The sequence below is a fragment of the Branchiostoma belcheri genome, unplaced genomic scaffold, assembly GCF_001625305.1.
Source record: "Branchiostoma belcheri isolate BF01 breed outbred unplaced genomic scaffold, Haploidv18h27 scaffold86, whole genome shotgun sequence".
In the NCBI taxonomy this organism is placed as follows: domain Eukaryota; kingdom Metazoa; phylum Chordata; class Leptocardii; order Amphioxiformes; family Branchiostomatidae; genus Branchiostoma; species Branchiostoma belcheri.
Genome location: NW_017804531.1, coordinates 1338840 through 1362186, shown reverse-complemented (window position 1 = coordinate 1362186; position 23347 = coordinate 1338840). Strand labels below are relative to the sequence as shown.

Below are 23347 nucleotides of genomic sequence, written 5' to 3'. Positions count from 1 at the left end.
AGACTCGGGAGCTATAATAGGTTTGGTGACCAGGCTACATCAATAATCCATACTGACACTTGTCAGCCCCTGTCAAATGGTTTTCATGCTAGTACTGTTCATGATTTCCCTATTTCTATTTCTGTTTCTCTCTCTCTCTGCCTCTCTTTCTCTCTCTTTCCCTCTCTTGTGTCTCTGTCTCTGTCTCTTTCTGTCTGTCTGTCTGTGTCTCTCTCTCCTCCTCTCTCTTTTCTGTGTCTCTCTGTCTCTCTCTCTATGTCTGTCTCTTTCTGTCCGTATCTCTAAAGCGACACTTCACAAGCTACAAGACTAGCTATTCTGTTGTGTTATCTTTTTCTTTTTTTTAAACTCCAGGACTATTAGCATTTGTATTTGAATCATATGAAACAATTAAGTATCATAACGGTTTGGCTAAGGTTAACTAATGCAGCAGATGGAGTTATGATTTGAATCATATGAAATAATAAAACTTAAAAGTATCTTTTTACTAAGAAAAATCATTAAATGGTATTAAAAACATCAACGGTAGTTTGTGTGTGTTGGAAATAACACTCGCCACTACTATCTACATAACACGCTCTTCAGGAACCAGTGGCCAAGGTGCAATCAACGTCATCAATAACCAGATCTCCGTGTACGGAGGGGCCGGGGACGACGGGTGCTGCCACAAGTGCTGCGCCGCGCCTCCTTGCGGTTAGTACATGCTCTACACCATAATGCTATAATGTATAATGTCCTAAATATATTGATATACGCTATTCACTAGACTACACACTAGACTATCACACTCTATTCCAGCATTTACCACAATGAACTTAAAAAGCAAATGTGTGGCAACCCATATTTATTCATAGGGATATATATTAAAGACTGTATAGATATTTTTAAATCTGTAAATCTCAATAAATAGAATAAAAAAATATTCATCCAATGATTGTAAAAGTTCATACATATCCCATAGTAGCCGCCCACTCTTGTATTAGTAAGGGAAGCCTTATGAAAGTGTAGTTAGATGCCATACCTTGTACCCTGTACAATTGTTGTGCAATGAAGTTATCACTTCTTCATACTAGGTGTGATGACAGTCTTTATGTAAAATCTTGGACTTTCTGTAAATCTTGAAACTTGCCTGATGCTTGGAGCTTCTCCCGTGCTTTTATGTCTGGCATAAATGAGTCTGTCATAAAACTTGAACCGAACCTGAATAGTTTAAAGACTTTGGACCCTTTTATTCTCCAGGCTGCAAGGGAAGCCCCGTACCAGTTCCTGTTCCAGTACCGGTACCTGTCCCTGCCCCTATACAAAAGGCACCTCCTGCTCCAGGTAAACAATGCCTTCGGCTTTAGCTTTACAGTTATAACACCCTTTATAGACAATAGATTCTACGTGATAAATGCATTTTTTTTCATGCATCTTCAGCCAACACCGTGCCGTTGATACAAATATAATGCTACGCTGGCGTTGCCCCCTTTTCATCATCAGTAGGCATAATGATTATATCGAATACTTACGTCTTGACAATGATAAAGTTTTCAGCGATTTTTCATTGTTGTAAGTATACACCATCGGCCTCGATTTTAGACAGTGTGACGCTGCACTCAAGTTAACAACTTAACAGCGCCACACAACAAAAAAGGTACAATTAATATTTAAATATACAAACTTTACATATCTGTGCGCCGTAGTCCCACCACCCCAAGACATTAAAATGTTAAATTAAATGCTAACAGAGCTATTTGAAAGATAAGATTACATGGTAACCTCCTATATCCCGCCAATCAGAGCTAGGAGGGAAATTTAGGTCCATTAACACTTTGGACTTCTATATCTAATTGACTGTTAGAAACAGTCAAGCAGAGCTAGAAGCGCTTGGTATCTCCAATCGGTCTCGATTGGTAATGTATCTCGTGAGGTTCAAACAGAAATATTCTGCATACAAACATTAGCGTCGACACTGCTTTATTTTGTTCGTGGGTGTAGACTCATGCCATGCTTGTTATATCTACTCGAATTACGTTCCAGATATCGACGACTGTTCTCCGAACCCTTGTCAAAACGGAGCGAAGTGTAAGGACATCGGGGACAAGTACCAGTGTGTCTGTCAGCTGGGATTCACCGGAGACCGCTGCGAGACCAGTGAGTGGAGTATTAACATCATTGAATAGCTTACTTACTTACTTACTTTACTTTATCCGTCCACTTCTACCGTCTGGGGTGTCGTAGGGAGGGACAGTTAGCGGTCGACGGCTAGTCTGGATCTTGTTAAAATTTTCATGCAAGTTGTATATCAACTTTGAAAAACCTCATTTACATGATGCATGGAATAGTATGCATATGCTTATATTGTAATGAGATATTGTAATGCATGTAATGAGATGATACCCAAGTAAGCTTTACTGACTTCAATACAAATGTTCATCTCTCCAGATGTTGACGACTGCAGCCAGAATCCCTGTGAAAATGGCGGGAAATGTGAAGATCTGGTCAACGGCTTCAAATGTAAATGTGCAAAGGGCTATTCCGGCAACGTGTGTGAAGTCGGTAAGTAGCATTTAAGAGTGAGTGAGTGGCTGAGTTGGTGAGAGATTGAGTGGTTAAGTGGGTGAGGGGTGAGTGGGTGTGTGAGTGAGTTAGTGAGTGAGTGAGTGAGTGAGTGAGTTAGTGCGTAAATGAGTGAGTGGTTGAGTGAGCGAGCAAGTGAGTGGGTGAGAGATTGAAAGAGTGGGTGAGTGAGTGAGTGAGTGGATGCGTGAGTGAGTGAGCGAGTGAGTGATTGAGTGAGTGAGTGAGGGTGTTGCATTTCCATAAAATACCATGTGAGACTAAATGTTTGATGACAGATATCGAAACGTAAACAGGTTAGAGTATTTTTGGTTGTGTAAAAGAAAAGCTCAAAATCTTATGTTCTACCAACCTGATAAAATCATTTTTGGGACATTCTCACTCAGACGTTGATGACTGCGCCGGAAAACCTTGCCAAAACGGTGCCGAGTGTGTGGACAAGGTAGACAGGTTTCAATGCAAATGTCTGAAGGGATTCGCTGGAGAACTCTGCGAAACGAGTAAGTGCAACTTCTACTGCATTGTTCAATAAAATATATTCTCCCTAAAGGTGACTATCCATATGGTTATTTCATTGTTGCTGATGGTAAATTACATTATATAATTACAATCGCATTTTTCTTTGAGGCCATTTGCTTTAGTGTTGATATCTGGTCAGACGTCAGAGTTTTAGGTTTTCTACAGTTGACGAGCATGTCACTGGTCAATAATAGTACATGCATCATTTATGGCCATCTTCAGTCAACATTGGCAATGGTAAAACCGTAAAATCCTTATTGTCAAAGGCCCTACAGCTTTGGCTATTTGGCCGAACAGTCCTATATAAGAATGACAGTCTCTGCCACATAGGGCACATCTGTAAGCTGACTCTAGTCTGTTGTAAGGTACATATGTTGGGTCAACAACTCAAATAAGATGTCTGGCGGAGGTGAAAGGTCAGGTGAGGTCACCTGACGTTCTTTTTCTTGAGCTCGCCAGAATTTGCGTTCTGGTGGCTCATTAGCGGTGAAAACCGCACATTTTCCAGTTACTTTGATTCCTAAGTTTTATAAGTGATCACTGACTGTCGTCGCTGCCTTGGAGTTACCCGTTTTCTTCCCTGTGAGAGTTTTGTGGCTTCTTTTCGCAACCAGTGGGAGGGCGAGCTACGCATACAGCAAAGATGGCGGCTCGTGAACGTGACGACATTTCAAGGCTCCAAGACACCAACCTTTGGATCAAAAATTGACGCAGTCGGTATGCCTAAACTTTCTGAGTTCGATGTAGTTGAAGCTTTATACAATACTGTGCGAAACGAGATGACGGATGCCATAAAACCCGACGAAATATTAGGGGCGCAGTACCTTAGCCAAAAACGCACCTGGGTAATCAACTTTTCATGCCTGGATGCTAAAGCTAAAGCGATCAGTGTCGGTCGCGTTGTCGTCGGCACAGGGTCTTACGGTATCCTGGACTTTCAAAAGACAGGATTAAGGAAAGCTGAAACCAGAATTTCAATTCATGGAATCCCACATAGTGTGTCTGATGAAGAAGTAGCTCAGTGGGTGGACTCTCGTGCTGAAAGGCTAACAGAGGTCAAGAGGCATCAAAAGAAGAACAGGAATGTTGACTCACCTTTTCAGCATCTGTATTCGGGGCATAGATTTTGCTATGTCTCTAAGATCATTAACCCGTTTCCACGCTACTCCACTTACAGTATACCTGATCCTACAGACACTGATTCTTTAATTGATATAGAAGTGACTGTGTTCCATGACGGTCAATCTATCAATTGCAAATCCTGCAAAGCCGAGGACCATGCATTCCACGAATGCCCTCACCGCATCACCTGCTACATTTGTGGAAAGAAAGGACACACGAAAAAGTGGTGCAGAGCCGACAAAACTATTCCATCTCGTGAAAGCAGAAAAGATATTGATCAGTCAGTAAGTGCTGGACTTAAGTCTGCAAGGGAAGCTTCCAACCCTTCCTCCCGCCCTTACTCGACTAGATCTACCCGTGAAACAGGCAATGATAGCCACAGCGGAGACGAGCACAGCGGTGAGTGGGCTTCCGGTGATCCGGACGAGGCTGCTGAAGCTGTAGAAAGCCCTATAGATGTGGAAAACAGCGAAGACGAAAACACTGGAAGAGGGGCAAAAGCAAAACCCCCACAAGAGGAAGCAGGGCTCTCTGATGGGTCCTATCAGAGGAGACGAACGCGCTCATCGCGTCCAACGTCGACCAGCACCGAGAACACTGGGGAGCGTGGTCTACGACGCCAACCTGTGTCAACAAGGTCAGCTAGAAAGAGAAAGAACGTTCTTACTCCACCTGATAAGGCAAAGCCGGACAAACTTCACAAAGACGATGGTCGTTTGGACGATCAGGGGAGAAAGAAAGACAATGGATAGTTACTGTAGCTGAACTATCTTCCACCGACACCTATGGTACGACTGCTCACCATCAATACACGAGGTTTAAGGAAACGAACGGTACGACGAACTGTTTTTCAATTTCTTAAGTCAAAAAAGATTGACATTGTACTAATGCAAGAAACTTATATAACAAGTGATGATTTTTGAATTGTGGACGAAAGAGTGGGGTGGTAAACTTTTTGCCCATCCCAGTACACGTCACAGTAAGGGGCAAGTTATTCTTATATCTAAACATTTTGACTGTAAAAACATTGAGTTCATTGATATTTCTGACCGTATTATCGGTGTACGATTTACGTCTCAAAATGAAAAATTTGTTTGTTTCAACATTTATGCCCCAAATGCTGTGACATGTAAAAAGCTGTTCCTCTCCCAAGTATCGAACATGATACAAAAATATTGTACTGATTTTGAACATGTACTAGTTGCTGGAGATTTTAATACGACCCTTAACAACTCTCTCGATAATATAGCGGGAAGGGACCACGACAGCACAGAAATGACAATTTTGAATAATATTTTGAATGAACATGACCTTGTTGATATATGGAGAACATTTCATGGTGTTGAAAGAGAGTACACCTGGTCCAAAAAGAATCCATTCATTGCTAGAAGACTGGACTATATCTTTGTTAATGATTTGTTATTTGATAAAAGTACCAGCTGTGAGATTTGGTCCTTTCCATGTAGTGACCACAGAGCAGTCATGATGGACATGTGTGTGACCCAACAGGATAAGGGTTCATCATACTGGAAATTTAATAACTCTTTATTGTATGATAAATTTTATGTAGACAGTGTTAATCAGATTATTGAGAATATCGAAGATGGCCTAAATGCCTCGTCGATCGAGAACAAACAAATGATGTGGGATTATTGTAAAAATAAAGTTAGATGTTTTTCGATTGACTACGGCAAACAAAAAGCTAATGAAAGACGCATGACTAGCAAAGTTTTAGAAGAAGATTTAATGAGACTAGAAAAACAACTAGCCACTGATCCAAATAATGCAACATTACAGCAACAGGTGTACAAAAAGAAAGCCGAATTTGAAATGCATGCTCTCTATAAGGCACGTGGAGCACAAATTCGCTCCAAAACCACCTGGATTGAGAAGGGTGAGAAAAACACAGCATATTTCCTCAGGTTGGAGAAGGCGCGTGCAGCGCGTAATGTAATAACAAGTCTTAGGAGGGATGATGGTACAATAATCACTGATCAAGCAGGATTATTGAACCAACAAACACAGTACTTTAAGAACCTTTACCGTGAAGAATCACCATTTAAGTTAAATGAATATGAAGAGTTTGCCTCTGATATAAATGCCCCTGTGTTAACTGATATGCAAAGAGAAACATGTGAAGGGTTAATTACCATTTCTGAATGCATAGCTTGTTTGAAAAATATGCGAAGCTGTAGCCCAGGTTTAGATGGGCTGACAACAGAGTTTTATCAATTTTTCTGGTGTAAAATTAAATCATTAGTTGTTGATTCACTGAACGAAAGTTTTGTTAAGGGTCAACTCTCTTCTACTCAAAGGAAAGGTGTTATCTCTTTGTTATTTAAGGGTAATGATGAACATGACTTGTGTAGGGACAAGCTTACGAACTGGAGACCCATATCAATTACCAACACTGATTATAAGTTAGGCGCCAAAGTCTTGGCAAACAGGTTACAAAATGTGATACCTAATATTGTCAGTGAGGATCAGACTGGATATATTAAAGGACGTAGCATCACAAACAACGTGAGGGCCATTGATGATATAATATCTTTTACGAAAGAATCTAATTCTCCTGGCGCAATACTCTTTCTAGATTACAGCAAAGCTTTCGACAGTATTTCTAAAGACTTGATTCTACATGTTTTGAAGAAATTTAATTTTGGTAGTGATTTCATACATTGGATTGATGTGTTTACTAGAAACTCACAAAGTTGTATTAATCATTGCGGTTTTCTGTCTGATTGGATCGATTTAGAAAGAGGTGTGCGCCAAGGATGCCCTCTGTCAGCTCTTCTGTTTGTACTCGCAGTAGAGGTATTTGCTTTGAAAATTAGACAGTCAACTAACATTAAAGGTATATGTCTTCCTTCCTTTGACAGTAGTGAAGTGGAATCTCGTATTTTTCAATACGCTGATGATACAACGTTAACTCTTGGGGACAAAATTTCCATTTCAGCCAGTCTTGATATTATCAATGATTTTTCGTCCTTTTCTGGATTAGTCTTAATAGGGGAAACCGAAGCTATGTGGCTCGGCTCCTTTAGAAATTGTAATGAACATGTTGGTGGCCTTAAATGGACTGATACGGTAAAATGTTTAGGTGTTAGTTTTTCACATTCTGTGTGTGCCTCAAATATTGAAGCCAATTGGAATAGAAAAATTCTTAAAATGAAAAAACTTCTTTCTTCCTGGGCCCCTCGAAACTTAAGTTTGTTGGGTAAAATATTAATACTTAAGAGTTTAATCGCTTCACAACTTTCTTTCTTGTTAAGAGTACTAGTACCACCTGACAAGTTCTTAAATGATGTTAATCTCATGTTCTACAGATTTTTGTGGAAGAAGGATCGAGTTAAACGTAATGTATTAATTCAGGATTACACGGCAGGTGGGTTGAAAATGCCTGACATAAAAATTATGCATAAAACGTTTATGTTGAAATGGATAAAAAAGCTATCATACCAATGTAGTGCATACTTACCTACTTGGAAGAAGATTCAGTTAAGTTACTTACATAGATTTGGTTCTAACCTTTTTATCTTTAGATGTAACTGCAGTGTTCAGCATATTCAACCTAGCTACTGTATGCAATCCTTACCTGTTTTCTACCAGAAATTGATACAAATCTGGTATGATTTAAAGGCACCCGAATCGATAGATGCTATAACTGATGAAAATGTACCATGGCAACCTCTTTGGAACAACAACTGTATCACATATAAAGGTAAAATGTTATATTTCAGTAGTTGGGTCAAAAAAGATATTATGTACATTAATGATATTGTAGATAAACAAGGACACTTTATGGCATTAAGGGAGCTGAAAAATATTGTTGGAGATTATCCATGTTTATTGTTTCAATACAATGCCCTATTTAATGCTATTCCTCCCAAATGGAGAAGTACTCTTCACATAGAAAGTGAAGTGCCTAAGATAAGACTACAGGGAAAAGATGTTTGTATACAGACTAATTCTTTTTTCAAAAATATTCTTCTTTTTCGGAAAGCAGTCACGCCTACGGGCCAAAGTTTCTGGGAAAAGCGTTTACAGGGGATGGATTTTCAATCCACACCCTGGAAGACAATATGGATATCGTTATTTCTTGTTATAAAGGAACCAAGAATTCGTTCACTACAGTGGAAAGTGTTACATAATGTATATCCGACCAGAGTTAAATTACATAAACAAGGTATTTCAGAGAATGACAAATGCTTGTTTTGTAACTCTGTGGACTATGTTGAACATTTTTTTTATTATTGTGACATTGTAAAACCCATTTGGTCAGAAGTAGAAAAGCTTTATTGTATCAAATACGGAAACACATTATTGCTGTCTGTACAGGATGTTATCCTCGGCTACAAACTTCACGACATTGTAAAATATCACTATATTAATGTACTGATACTACTTGGCAAATTCTCAATTTGTAAGTATAAATATGGTGAATACAAGGGTAGTATACGGATATTATATGAAAATGAATGTTCCGTGAGAGGCTTAATTTAAACGTTGCTTACCATGTTGTAAACAATGTATACTACATGTTTTGTAAACCGAAAACTTCAGGAAAATCGTAAGCAGTTTGGTGCTCACGAATATGAAACCAACTGTTAGTTCATTTGCAATGTATTGTTATGATGTTGTTATGTGAATAAAGTTTTCAAAAAAAAAAAAAAATAAGATGTCTGGCAATGAAACAAAATCTTGTTGTTTGTTTGTTTGTTTGTTTGTTTGTTTATGTTTTTGTTTGTACTACAGATGTTGATGACTGCGCTGGCAATCCGTGTCAGAACGAAGGCACATGTAAGGACCAGGTGGACGGGTACCAGTGCGTCTGTAAGCTGGGATTCGCCGGCAATAACTGCGAAACAAGTAAGTTCCAGGTTGACGTTTTGCCTTTCATAATATACAACTGGAACAAAATTCTTAATCACACAAAGTGCCATGTTGTACCCAGAATCATGATCAGTCACGGTTCGGGATGGTCCACGCGTGTCCAGAACCATGTCTGAGGCAAATCTACGTTCTTGGACACGCGAATACTATCCAGAACCAGATCCTAACCATAACCCATTCAGGCATAGAACTAGATGAACACGATTCTGGGCACAATACTAGAACTTAAGTTATATGTATGTTAGAAATAGCTGTACTGAATCAACGGTTCATTTTTTCACAGAAAAACACAAAGCCTACATTAGTTACAAAGCATCTACAAGAGACCACCTTCACTTAAATGTGAGCACGCAGTCTAGTACAACAGGATCGTCCATAGAGCATGTAACCGACTGTATGCCAAGAACAATACTGTTCTTTACATGTGCCCATGGATATTTTGCAGTTTTTATACCTGGCTGAGACAACAGACATAACAGTGTGGGTTGGTGCTCTGTGTACAATTCAACCTAAAATGACATTCGCTACCATTTACTCTCTTGTTACAGATGTCAATGACTGTAAGGACGACCCTTGTCAGAATGGTGGCAAGTGTGAGGACCAAGTGAATGGCTACAAGTGCATTTGTGCAAAGGGATTCCACGGAAACAACTGTGAGATCAGTAAGTACTACACTTCTCTATTAGCTATAGAGGATTGCTTCCATGTCTTCACATCATTGCTAGCTCTTTACAAACTATGGGCAATTACAGCTAAGAACATATAAGCATAGACTAGTGGCCTTTGTCAAATGACGTAGATACTAATTTCTTAACACTAACAACCCGTTTTTACTTTTACTGGAAGATGACAAATACCCTGCCAATGGTAAAACGGAGAATAAATTACGATCAATGGATAAAACATCATGTGTACAGGGGCTTACTGCTTTTAAGATGGTTCGGGTATTTGGGTACTAGTATGCAGTCTTGACCGAAGTTGTACCAGCTGCAATCATAGCATTGGATGACTGAGTTACTACGATTTAAAAAAGGCCAAAGAGACAAAAGACCAGGATGACCAAAAAGATCTTCCAGCTAGCTGTATGTTGACTAAATGTGCACTAATACCCAGATCCTTAGTGGTATGAAACGTATACATAGCATACCAACTAAATCACAACCTTTTATCTTGACTTAGACGTAGACGACTGCGCCGGAAAGCCGTGCCAGCATGATGCCGAGTGTGTGGACAAGGTGAACGGGTTTGAATGCAGATGTACTAAAGGATTCGCTGGAGACCTGTGCGAAACGGGTGAGTATATAACTTTTACTGTATTCTCACCATCATCGTTGACACCGAGTAGCTTACATGTTTATTGTATATCTAGTGCAAAATGTGAGGTGGATGCTGCTCAAATAAAAGCGCGAAAAAGAGGCGTTGATTTGCATATATCTACAGCCAGAACATTTGGGCTTAGCCATCGTTGGTTGGCTCTTGGTTGGCTGATGTTCGGGAGTAGGTCAGATGTGGTCGGTCCGTGGTTGGCAGTGAACTTTGACTCAAATCTAACTCAAATCCGATTCGATGCTTATAGAAAGATAGGTGTGGCCTAAACCTGGTCAGATATAGCTCTCGAACTTCAGCAAACTTTCGTTGGTTGAAGCTTGGAGCAAGGTTCAGAATGTGTGTCAGGGCATTATTCTTCTTCCTCTGTCGGTTTAAAGACTAAAGATATGGTGAAAGGTGCAATAATCAAGTCAACAACTCAATTCCTAATTTTTAACTGTCTTGTAATTGTATGTAATCTGTCTTTTTGTGTATATCTGTTTTATGTACGCATGTTTGTCTGATGCTGAGCCCTGGAAGATTAGCTCCTAATGGGGCTTAAGGGCATATTAATAAACCAATAGACCAACAGTTTCAAGTGCCTGTGCGAAGGTGCATGGTGAGGAAGGGGTATCCTGGTAACGTGAGTTAGCTGATCCTCTGTTTGTTTGCACTACAGACGTGAATGACTGCGCCGATAACCCGTGTAAGAACGAGGGCACCTGTACGGACAAGGTGGGCGGGTACGTGTGCACCTGCAAGCTGGGATTCGCCGGAAACAACTGCGAAATAGGTCAGTGTCGAATCAACGGGGTCTTTTCTTTTTATATAATAATAACTTTATTTGCAAAATCATGTCCGAAGGCTAATTGCTTTTACAGTCAAAGATACAATGCAATAGTAGGAAACAGACAACTACTGGAAAAACTTATACTACTACGCTAGCTATTATAAGGTGTGACTTCTTCTTTGAAGGCTGTGGATAATGAACAGTCTCACGTTCTGCATAATGAGCGGGTTTTGTGATCTTAGTAGAAACGTTTGTTAGAAGTATTGAAATCAACAACGTATAGACAATACATATAGCTACAGTCTAGCTAGCTAGCCAGGTATATATTATACCGATTTTTGTAGTACTACAGTCTGTACTACATGAAATGGAAGATGAAACATAACACACTCTGGCTCTCTCTCTGCACTATCCATGACTATATTGAGTATTTAATATCAATACACATACAGTATACCTATAATCTACATTGTAGGTAGTATTATGTTGATGCTCTTCATCCTAACGTATGTTAAACGCTGATAATATCCCTTCTCAGATGTCAATGACTGCGAAGACGAGCCTTGTCAGAACGGTGGCAAGTGTATAGACAAGATTAACGGCTACGAGTGCGAATGTGCAAAGGGGTTCTCCGGTAACGCATGTGAAGTCAGTAAGTACGAAACTCTTTTCAGAGATTGCTTTGTAGGCAGATTATAGTCACGACGTCTAAACTATATATTTTAAATGAATAGCAAAGTTCTTTGATCACAACCATTTATTTTTCACGAGCCGACGTTCTGTCATCTTCATCAGGGCAATTCTGACTGGTTTTCTGTGCACTGATACTAGATATTACTTGGTGCATAGTGCACTAAAGAACGGATTTTTTTGAAGATATATATATTTTATAGATGTGGTAGCTTTCAGGAAAGTAATGACTATTTAGATGTATACCATTTATATAGACAATGAATAGCTTTTATGGGAAGGGGAGTAAGATAAAGAAGCCGCGAGTTAAAGAGCTTACCCACAAGGGGTTGGGAGGCTTTGGACAGTTGTTTCAGAGATTTCTTAATCTTCAACTTTGATGCTTATTTAGACATAGACGACTGCGCGGGAAAGCCATGTAAAAATGAAGCCGAGTGTAGAGACAAGACGGACGGGTTCGACTGTATCTGCCGCCCGGGCTTCGCTGGAGTTCTCTGTGGCACAGGCAAGACTACGTCGTTACTTTGCTTTCCAATTTTCCCTTATAGGTACCCTCTTCGTTGTTATGTTGGCATGGTAGATTTCCCAAATACGAATTCTTATGTTATATGCAGTAGAGAAAACCAGTAAATATTAGTAATAGAAGTAATCTAACATCTCAGTAAATAATGGAACATCATTGCCATCATGGAATGAATGAATGAATGAAGACCTTTATTAATTAGTTTCTGCCTTGTCTCACACTTCCCTCTTTTCTCAGTCTGTATGTGTGAGTAAGTCTGTCTGTAATTCCAAATATACACAAAGCAGCATTGCCATACATCCTCAATGCTGCTCGTTTCATCTGAGGAACTAGAAAGGTAGCGAAGAAGCGTGGGTAAGGGTGTAACCATAAGTCTGCCATCTCTGATTGCTTTTTCTTTGTTTTTGCTGCAGATGTTGACGACTGTGCAGAGAGCCCGTGTCAAAACGAAGGCACGTGTAAGGACCAGGTGAACGGGTACAAGTGCACATGCAAACTGGGATTCGCCGGTGTTAACTGTGAAACAAGTAGGTACCGAATTAATGGTTTGTTTTCCATTGGACATTCTGGTTAAAGTTGAAAGATTTTTGTACTAGAAACCGTAGTTTGTAGTAATGCTTTTTGTCTAGAACACAACATGGATGACAAGCTATCTATATTGCTCAGCAGATATTATCATTGACAAAACAATCAATGGACTATAACTGTGGATTATATATACCAACACAGATGAGCTTTCATTCGAAGCAATGGAATATACAACATACATGCTCTTCTTTTAAACATGTGTTGGTCTTTTCATCGTTGGTAAACTTAAGTCCCTTAGAATGTTGTATTACGCTAAGGTAAAGTAATTTGTCTCTCTGCACAGACATCGACGACTGTAAGGACAACCCGTGTCAGAATAACGGCGAGTGTGTGGACAAAGTGAACGGCGTGGAGTGTGTGTGTAAGAAGGGATACTCCGGCAACCTGTGTGAACTCAGTAAGTGCACAATTACGCTGTACATGCGCCAAAACACAGTTACTCAAGCAACTGGATATGGTTGTGGAACGTCTGACTGTTTCAAAATCATATCCAGTTGCTTGAGTAACTGTGTTTGGCTTATCTTATTACCTGGATGTCTAATCTTCACCGACTTGTGGGTTGTCCAACACCATCTATGTCATTATGCATATTATTTTACAAAGGTTGGTCCAACCGACACATTTTACAACGTGCCATCTGCATACCTGTTCAACCACAGGTTCTGTTAGTCACTACTGAAAAGCAGTACTAGTGGATGCTACTTAAAACGTCTAACAGTTTTGAAAATTTATCCAGTCTATTGAGTAACTTTTCCTTTGGTATTCCATTAACTTGACATCTAATCTTCATTGACATTCACAACATTCTGTTCTGTTCCTTTATTGTATAAACAGTTAACCGTTACACATAATTCAGCTAGCCACTTGGTAACTGTTGTTTTGTAATCTTGAATTTGAAATAACCATCATCAATTCAATTTTGTTTGTTTGTTTCTTTGTTTGTTTGTTTAGCCAGGGAACATATCGCCCTGAAGGGTGCTTTTCAATGTACCCTTTGTCATCTAAGTTTTTTATTTGCCTATTGATACTGTTTATTAAAGAATCTGATATTTTTGTCTGGCTCAGATATCGACGACTGCAAAGACCAGCCGTGCCATAACGGTGCAGCCTGTACGGCCCTGGTGGACGACTTCACCTGCGTCTGTCCTGCGGGATACGCCGGCAAACTCTGCGAAACAAGTAAGCCCAAGAGTTACTAATAACATTATGGCTGACCAGTGTTGATTAGATAAACTAATCTCCAAGCAGATGTTTCGGTGGCTGCAAAACAGTATCAAATTGACCAGACAGTATCAAATTGGCCAGACAGTATCCAACACCGCAGCCACCGAAACATCTGCTTGGAGATTAAGATAACCTCCCTCTGCATAATTTGGTCTATTTCAAAGGAAGAATGTACAGCAGGATATGGATGTCAATATCTGTGAGACGAGTAACAATTACTGTTATCCCCTTTCTGACTTGGGGTACAGTTATTCCAATATGGATACTGGTTTCAGTCTGAGACTTATAATATGCACTTATATGAACTACATTACAGACCAAATTGGAATGTCTTTAAGAACTTAACTTACATATTGTATTTTCTTCGAAGTTGTCGGTGACGAGAAGGTCTTCATACCCTTGTGGTATCTAGAAATCGCTGGTTCAGTCATTTGCACATCATATCAACATCATAATAGCATATGCTTCTTTCTAAGCTGTTAAAACTGACGGAGACTGTCTTGTCTTTTGCCACAGATGTGAATGACTGTGAAAACAACCCATGCAAGAACGGAGGGAAGTGCAAGGACAAAGTGAACGCCTTCGAGTGCGAATGCGCGGAGGGATTTGTCGGAAACCTGTGTGAACTCAGTAAGTACGAATTCCACATCTGTAAAAGTTAACGTTTGAGTTTAAGCAGATCCTATATATCTATCTAGTCCCTTGTTCATTTACCTGATTTGGCTTACTATTATAAAGCCATTAAGCAGCAATGGCACTATTACGTTACATGCTCCTTCTTCTTCTTTCTACAACAATCATTTTCAGTTGAAACTTAAAAAGCAGATGTCTGTCTTCAAGTCATGATGCACCCTTTTGACTGCCACTCGACATCATACTTCTATGGCAGAGCTATCATAGGGCAATACTCTAGCTTTATGATTAAGCTCCCAAGACTAGCATATTGCCACAGTATAGCTCTGCATAGGATAATGCTCAGTACGTATTCACAGGACATGTACTACTCAGGTCTTGGGGGTGGGGGTGGTGGCATATACGTTGTAAAACCTCGATGACATTGGAAGGAAAAATGGAGACAGTTACGTAACGATATTCTGTTCATCCACACACCAGATGTAGACGACTGTGCGGACAACCCGTGTCAGAACGAAGGAACATGCACAGATAAGGTCAACGGGTTCACATGCACCTGTCCGGAGGGTATCACCGGAGACCTGTGTGAAAAGAGTAAGTTTGTCTCATATTCCTTACATTTCAATATATGAACATCACTTGGCGTCATAGTCAAGAAGTCCCGGGTTCGATCCCCTAGCATGCCCGATGCTGTGCCCTTTAGAAATTTTTTTTAATTTTTCACCTTAAAGCTTATACGGTGGATTGATACATACACGACAGCTCTTGGTGGCGTCTTGGCTACATTGAAGCGGACATTAAGTTTCAATGTTTTGTTGACGTCCAACTAACAAATTGCTATCCTCAATTTTCATGACATCTTGAGTTAAGTTATATGTCTTGGCGTATTGGCTCCACTTAAACCTTCACTATTGATGGTAAATATCGCAGCTTAAACATGTTTGCTGCTTTGGTTGCGTCTGTACTTTGGTTCTGTACGTGCGGTCTGATGAATAAGAAGTCAATGATATGCATGATGTAACTGTTTTACAGCGGTTGTCGCCTCGGCAGTCTTCCCACCGAAACCAAAGAGTGCGGCCCAAGTTCAGTCTGCTCCTCCACGTGAGTATGCCCTGTGCCTATCAAAGTTATAGTCACTGGTTTATACATCCTTTGATACTCTTATGACTAATGCCCTGTTAGTTGTGTGATAGAAGGGTTTGGGAGGGACACTGTGGCAATGTGGACTCAAGGTTTAGAGTTGACAACGCTACAAAATAATTGGAAGGTATTTTTTTTTTATATTTGTGGTCTGTTATTTATAAGAGTCCTTAAAGGGTGTGGAACCTTGTGGTAACTTATTTTTTTTAATATTTACAGGAGTATACTACTATATAGTGACTTCAGATATTGTATTGTTTGTCTGAGAGCCATCACTCATTCGTATGTCTGTTACTGTTTCCACAGAGGCCCCAGCCCCAGTAGAGCAGCCGGCACGTGAGTATTTAAACTGATATTGCTTCGGCTGAAAGTTGTTCTTGCTGTTTCATTGATCCTTCGATGTGATTTCTGTCAAATGTTTGAAAGAGAGCAAAGTTCTGTAGCTGTGCGAATTTTTATTTTCTGTTTGTGTGTTTCCTGTTAATCATTGGAGTTCAGATTGTGTTATGTTGCTGCTTTAAAAATTAAACTATGGTAGCTGCAGTTGCCCTGTTTGTCTGATGACAATGACTCATTGATATACACGCAACTGTTTATACAGCGGTTGAGAGCTCCAGTCAGACCCAGTCTGAGACTGTGGTGCAATCCGAAGAGACCCAGCAGGTGCAATCCGAAGAGACCCAGCAGGTGCAATCCGAGCAGACTCAGCAGGTGCAATCCGAAGCAGACTCAGCAGGTGCAATCCGAAGAGACTCAGCAGGTGCAATCCGAGCAGACTCAGCAGGTGCAATCCGAGCAGACTCAGCAGGTGCAATCCGAAGAGACTCAGCAGGTGCAATCCGAGACGCAGATGCAATCCGAGACTCAGGTGCAATCCGAGACTCAGGTGCAATCCAGTGAGACTCAGCAGGTGTCTGGAGGTGAGTCTGACGCTGTATACCGAAGTTTCAGCAATATCATTACTGTCGTCCTGTTTGTCGAGTATAGTAAGAAGGGTAGTGGCAGTAAATATATGAAAATGTGGCCCCTTGTTTGAAAGAATTGAATTTTCTAAACTTTGCAATCTTTGATAATGGTTCTTGGCGTTTGAGTTTGTTTGACGTTTGTGACGTAGTGGAAAGTTGTCAATACAAAACGATGTTTGCATTTTCGTCCATGGTACGTAAATGTTGACTGTAGTGATTAATACATGCCATTGTTTTGCAGAGGTTTCAAGCTCATCACAAACGTCATCTACAACTGAACGTGAGTATATCGTCTTTACAGGCTGCTGAATAGGATGGAAATTGGTCAAATTCAAACGTGGATTTTATATCTTATTTCTATTGTAGACAAACGATGGTATTGATCCATAGGTTTGAAAGATTACAATGAAGAATGATTGAACAGTACAGTTCTTATATTCACAACCACTTGTTAAACAAGAGCAGATATTTCGATGGCCATCGTCTGTCATCTTCTTTAAGGGGCTATAATGACTGATTCACTGACCACTAGTGCACTGAAGCCGCTAACAATGCAGTCCCAAACGTAACATACAGACTAGTAGATGTATTGTGACAACAATAGTGAGATGCTGTTCCAAAAGACTTTCTGCCTGTCCAATTGTTACTCCGTGAAGGAGGTCAGGACCTCCGGACGGAGTGTTGTAATCGGCTGATTTTTCATGTTCGCAGTCAAAACACTGGGTTCTCTTTGTGTAATCGGCACGCAATTTTATACGCCGTCTGCGGGCATGCCCGTGTTGATGCACGAATGAGTATTTTTGCCGTTGCTGCTTTCGCGGTCAATGTAATATCGCAGACGCACCCCTACAATTACGAGGCGAATTGGAATGGTCCAGAAAAACGCGTTGTTTGGAATAGCAGTGGGGGGGGGGGTAAAAGTTCATTCAGATACGGGGTGGTTTTTATAAGTGGTTCCAGATGTTTTTGCCCATGGTTAAGAGATGCCAAGTTTTTTGGAAGATGTTCGCAGCCAAAACGCATTTTTCCGTACGTCGCATTTCTGTGTAATTTCGCACGTGGTGTTGAATTATGTCCTGGATGATGCACGTCTTTTTATTTTTACCGTAGCTGTTTTGATATTGGAGTAAATGGTTATTTTCGAAACATCCCCATTTCTTTGAAATGTTTTCGTCCGTTTATGTTGGGTGATGGGGACGGAAATGTTCAGCATTACGAAATGTAAATACCGATGACGTAATCCTGTCGATTTCGAACTGGTCGGCTGTGGCGACCTAGTGGCGGCGTGTATTGTGGAGCAGCTCTTTGTAAACATGGACAATATTTTTGAGCAACCCATCAATGTGTTCTGCCTCGTGGTCGGATGTGGTCTGGGGCTGGTAAACCGCACATACTAGTAGATCGGGTAATTTTATGATTTGCTAGTTGTAAAGGCGTCTTGTAGTATGAGCCGGTATATGAAGAAGTAGCCATGCTTTCGGCCGGATTGATGTGCAACTGTTACTAATTGCAGGGACTGCGCTAATATGCCGACCAGTCGCGCTGTCCTGATACACCGCGAATGTGCGAGTGTTCCCTGTAGACAGTCCCGGGAGTCATTTTTTCGCACATTCCAGGAGCCAAACCAAAATACGTTCATGAACCGAGTTCAAAAAACCGAAACGTGAAAATCGGATGATCGGACCTGATGTACATTTCCCTTTCTGTAGATTGTACACACAATACACACATCTTTAGATAATCTGGCCATGGCAGGTTAAAAAAAAGTAACCCTGAATCATACTAGATTAGCGTAAATGCATGTTTATGCGTTCAAAACAAGAAGTTTCCGGGTATTAATCTCTTGAATCACGGCGCTGAATATTGACGCAAAAATATTTCGGGCATCGCGCGCCCTTCCCCGTTGTTTAGACTGTATGCAAATCCCGCGTCACGTGTCGGCATTTCGCATCTCTGATTGGTTGTTGCGTCTTAAGATGACTGAGCCGACGCGCGTTTAAACAATTTTTCTTTGTTCGATTTATCACACTTCACAGAGAATTGTCGCCAATGGCTACTTCTTTTTGTTGCAATATATAATACTTCACGGATAATTGTTGCCTATGGCTTCTTGTTTGTTATTGTTCTGGCAGAGTTGGAAATCGACTGTGCCAAGTGGCAGACCTGGTACAGCGACATCAAGACCAAGGTCGGAGACGCCGCGTTCAAGACAATCATGCAAACATGTCGGCCGGTCGTCTGCCGGGATGCAGCCTTCAAGACGACTTATGCAGACATGTTCACAACCATCGACTGTGCTTCTTATCTCCTCAGTAAGCGTTCTAAGATGCCTTCAATGATGCTGCAATCTCAGAATTGCTTTGATGCTGTTAAGAACACTTTCCTTTGCACGACAACAATTACTGATTAATTCTTCGTTTCTGTTGTTTTAAAACCAATTGAGTTTTATTTCTCTGTGCTGATTTTGTTTCAAGTTTGTCATAATTTCAGCATAATTTGTATGTTTTATCTATTATCATTATTGCTAAAAGTAACTATTATTATTATTGTTATTTTATTTTATGTTGCTGGACAAACAAAACCTTGCTAATATGTACATGATGTTGATATGATTCTATCAACGAAACCTAATCAAGTACATTCTAATTATTTTCACAGCCCTCAGCAGCAAGACCGAGACTCAAGGTGCGTACCATAACCTACCATCATTTCATATTAGCAATTTACTATTCCTTTCACCACGCCAGTTTTTTCCAAACTCTTCACCAATACGTTATACTGATACGTTTCAGTTATTAACAAAGGTGATTTACATTCTTAATCCACAGAAATGAAACTGGACTGTGCAGAGTGGCAGGATTGGTACACCACAGTGAAAGAAAAACTGGACGCAGCGCATTTCCAGAATGTTCTGAGGACCTGTCGACGTATGTTCAGTCGTTTGTTTAGTCTTTGAGCCCCCCATGTAACAAGTCGATTTTAGAAGGAAAACAAATTGTTTTGCTCTGTTTGTTCTTCCTCTTCTTACCAAATAAGGTCCATGACCAGACGTCTGTCACCATGGTAACTGGTGTTGGGTTACATAATGTTGCATGTCACAATATACATTTACATTCAGTATCTTTGAGTAAGAATAAACAAAGCCATGTGAACGGTAAACATGATGCTTTGCAAATGTTACCTTTCTAGTTTCATGTTAGCCTCTCCTAGAAGACGTGTCTTATTTGGAGCGTGTTGATGTGATTTCTTACCACTTGCTTGCACTCACTTATTCTGCACGCACAGATCAACTAAGTCGAACCTTAATGATGTTTATCTATACTCTCCGCCGGTCTCTATATATAAGAGCAGACATGTGTAGCTGTAGTATCTGTAAACCACATTAACGCTATTGCGTACGTATTGTCATACATATCGTTAACTATGAACAGCGTGTTTCAATTGTAGCTCTGCACTGCAGTCCTTGGGCCGAAAAAACAATGGTGACAACATCTTAGATTGTGACACCCATTGTGTTTCAGCGGCTGTCTGCAAGGATCCTGCGTTTAAAGAAACATACGCAGATGTCTTCAACACCATCGAGTGCGCCTCCTTCTTGCTAAGTAAGTCTTGAAGGATAGTAAGATAGTATTTTAGACTTTTCAAACTGGATAAAAGTCTTTAAGTGTCTTTAAGTATACTTCTGACCGTTTCTATGAAGAGGGAAAAGGCATGGAACAATCTTGGGACCAAATCTACAATGTATATAATTTATACAATGTATAATTTGAATGCTGCTATTTGTAATGTAAAGAAATGGTTCTCTTAAGGTTTTTAATCCTCTGTGTAATTCGATAATGTTTTTTTGTAAATTAGCGCTAATTCAGATTTAGCTTTCTTGTGTCTTATGCCTTATGTCTTAAATGCAATACCAGAATAGTAATGATGTGCTTTTTCCTTAAATCACTATATCTAAAACGTTGACAATTGTATAGTGTAAAATTTTAATTGATAGCGATCTTTTGTTCTGGTTTCTTCCAGCACTATCAAGCTCGAGCAAGACTACTACTAAGACTACGCGTAAGTATGGGTACTATATTGCCACCGAATTGTTAATGATTTTGAATCCACAAAACAAATTTTTATCACTGTCGTCTTGTAAGTCGAGTGATAATATGCACATGAGAATGGGGTCTAATGTTTGAAAGAATTCAATTGTCTAGACATCGGAATCTTTGTTGGTTGTTGGCATTTGAATCCATTTGAAGTCTGTGGTCTAGTGGAAAATCGACAATACAACACAACTGTGTGTATTGTCAGGCTGGTGTGTTACGCCGAAAGGCGGTTATACCGGCTATACAGATACAGATACAGAACTGTAAACTACAGAAGGTAGTCATTTTGGGGGTCTCAGTCCATGATCATAATACTACAATGTCAATAGTAACTTTTGCTATAGTTATGTCTATACTTCATTCCGATATAGCGTCAAACGCTTCCCATGGTAAGTTCGTGCAATAGCTTCCTCCCTCAGAAATTTTTGGCGGGAGGGGGTGTGGATGGGACCTGTGCTTTTAGTTATATCTAATTTGACCCCATTTTGCCTGCTTTATATTGTTCCCTTAGATCGTGTAATTTATCTGTTTTTTATGTAGTGGTATTATTATTTTATGCTCGATGGTGGCGCTTATATAGGTTTTATTATCTTGAGGGCGTCAAAATCAGTCTCGTGTATTTCTTTTCTTATTACAATATATCCTTTAATGAAAAAAAAACTTGTTTCAGAACTGGCTTCCATCCTGGGAGCTCTGCCGATGCAGGTGTTGAAGTTGATGTTTAAGGGCTCGTCTCAGTTAGATGAGGCCCATTCCGTGCTGATGGGCCGCCTGGGAAGCCAGTCTTACTGGGCCCCGGCTACCAACGACGTCAACCAGTACATGCAGGTACGGTCAAGCTTTGAAGTACACTACAGTCTTAGTGATCTGTAAAAGGGTAATAATTAAGCTTCGTAAGTCGTTTGATAGCACGGCTAAGCTTTGCAAAAAAAAACAACAGTCTTGGTGATCCGTTAAAAGGTAACTATTGGCAGGTCATTTGCTAGTAAAAGCTTCTTTTTTTGTCAACAATAATGCCCTCGTTGTAATTTCAACAACCGTCATTAGTATATAATAAACTTTGTCTCCTTGTCACATGAGGTTGGCCACAAGTTTTGGTCACAAACATGTCTAAAACGTGTCTAAAATCTACTGGTGTAGATTTTTTTTCTAGCCCAGTTAAGTCAGTGTATGCGTCTATTGTCCTCTGTGTCTTTTTATCAGATTTTTGTACAATGATGATGTACAAGATTCCAATGGTTATAACTACTCTCCAGTACTCAGCATCAACATTATATTACTTTTATTATATTACTGTTCAGCCTTAACATAGCTCATTAAAGATGCTGTAAAGAAGACATTCATTGAAACGATCTGTGACTTTTTCCCGCAGATAAACCTGCTGCAGACCACCACGCTTGCCGCCATCGCTCTCCAAGGCTCAGGCGACAGTTTCGTCAAAACCTTCAAGCTACTCCACAGCGTGGACGGCGAAACATGGACTGAATACAAGGAGGTGAGTAGAAACCAAACCAAAGTGTGCTGATGTTCAGTCTCTCCCTAGTTTGCTTGTTTGCTTCTTTGCGTTGTTTACCATTATCTGCAGTAATGTAAAATACACACTGTGAAGGTCCTGGATTGAGATATTCAGGTCTTCTTGTGGTTGATGACTGGAAAAGTTTCAGTTCATTAGCAAACGAGGGACATAAAAAAGTAAATCACATACGAGGCTACACATTTGTCTCTTTTAAATAACTGTAATACTATGTTCTTTTGCACTCCACCCTCTCCCGGAAGAATAGCTGCCACACATGATTGGACAGCTTGAGGAGAGTTGTTCCATAACAAACCCACAATTAAGTCAAAATCGTATCTGCATATTTCAGACTCTAACGGGAAGTAAGGACGGCACGGCGGTGACCACAGTGCAGCTCACCACGCCCATCACCGCCCAGTACATCCGGATCGTGCCCCTGACCTGGGGACCGGGCGGCATCGGGCTCAAGACTGAGGTCTACATCTCGGCTGGTGAGTACCACCTCTACCTCTACTCTACTCTTGGCCACAGTAAAACTGTTAGGGCTCATAGGCGCTACCAACTGACCAGGCCTAGTGGCGTCGGGTGGTATAGTGGCGTCGGGTGGTGTAGTGGTTAGAGCAATCGACTATGAACCGGGGAGACCGGGGTTCTCAAAATATAATTGTGGAACAAATATGTGTATCATGTGTATTATTTGATTGTTGTAATTGTTGTGATTTGTATTGATTATTATGTGATACCCTGCATTAATTCAGCCGTATAAAGGTTGCGACTGCA

At 40.3% G+C, this 23347-nt stretch overlaps 1 protein-coding gene across 1 annotated transcript in view; it reads left to right on the top strand.

Annotated features, from left to right (window-relative positions):
* The window catches only part of LOC109487128, a 40397-nt gene that overhangs the window by 6406 nt on the left and 10644 nt on the right, over nt 1-23347 (top strand). Inside the window, 28 exon segments of the mRNA XM_019791096.1 lie at nt 586-693; nt 1240-1323; nt 2023-2136; nt 2428-2541; nt 2949-3062; nt 8959-9072; nt 9645-9758; nt 10276-10389; nt 11084-11197; nt 11733-11846; nt 12276-12389; nt 12821-12934; nt 13279-13392; nt 14061-14174; nt 14736-14849; nt 15333-15446; nt 15885-15953; nt 16299-16328; nt 16594-16715; nt 16717-16912; nt 19090-19269; nt 19616-19642; nt 19786-19884; nt 20479-20559; nt 20978-21016; nt 21722-21879; nt 22424-22546; nt 22917-23058. Of these exon segments, the coding sequence (XP_019646655.1) occupies nt 586-693; nt 1240-1323; nt 2023-2136; nt 2428-2541; nt 2949-3062; nt 8959-9072; nt 9645-9758; nt 10276-10389; nt 11084-11197; nt 11733-11846; nt 12276-12389; nt 12821-12934; nt 13279-13392; nt 14061-14174; nt 14736-14849; nt 15333-15446; nt 15885-15953; nt 16299-16328; nt 16594-16715; nt 16717-16912; nt 19090-19269; nt 19616-19642; nt 19786-19884; nt 20479-20559; nt 20978-21016; nt 21722-21879; nt 22424-22546; nt 22917-23058 (3054 nt within the window).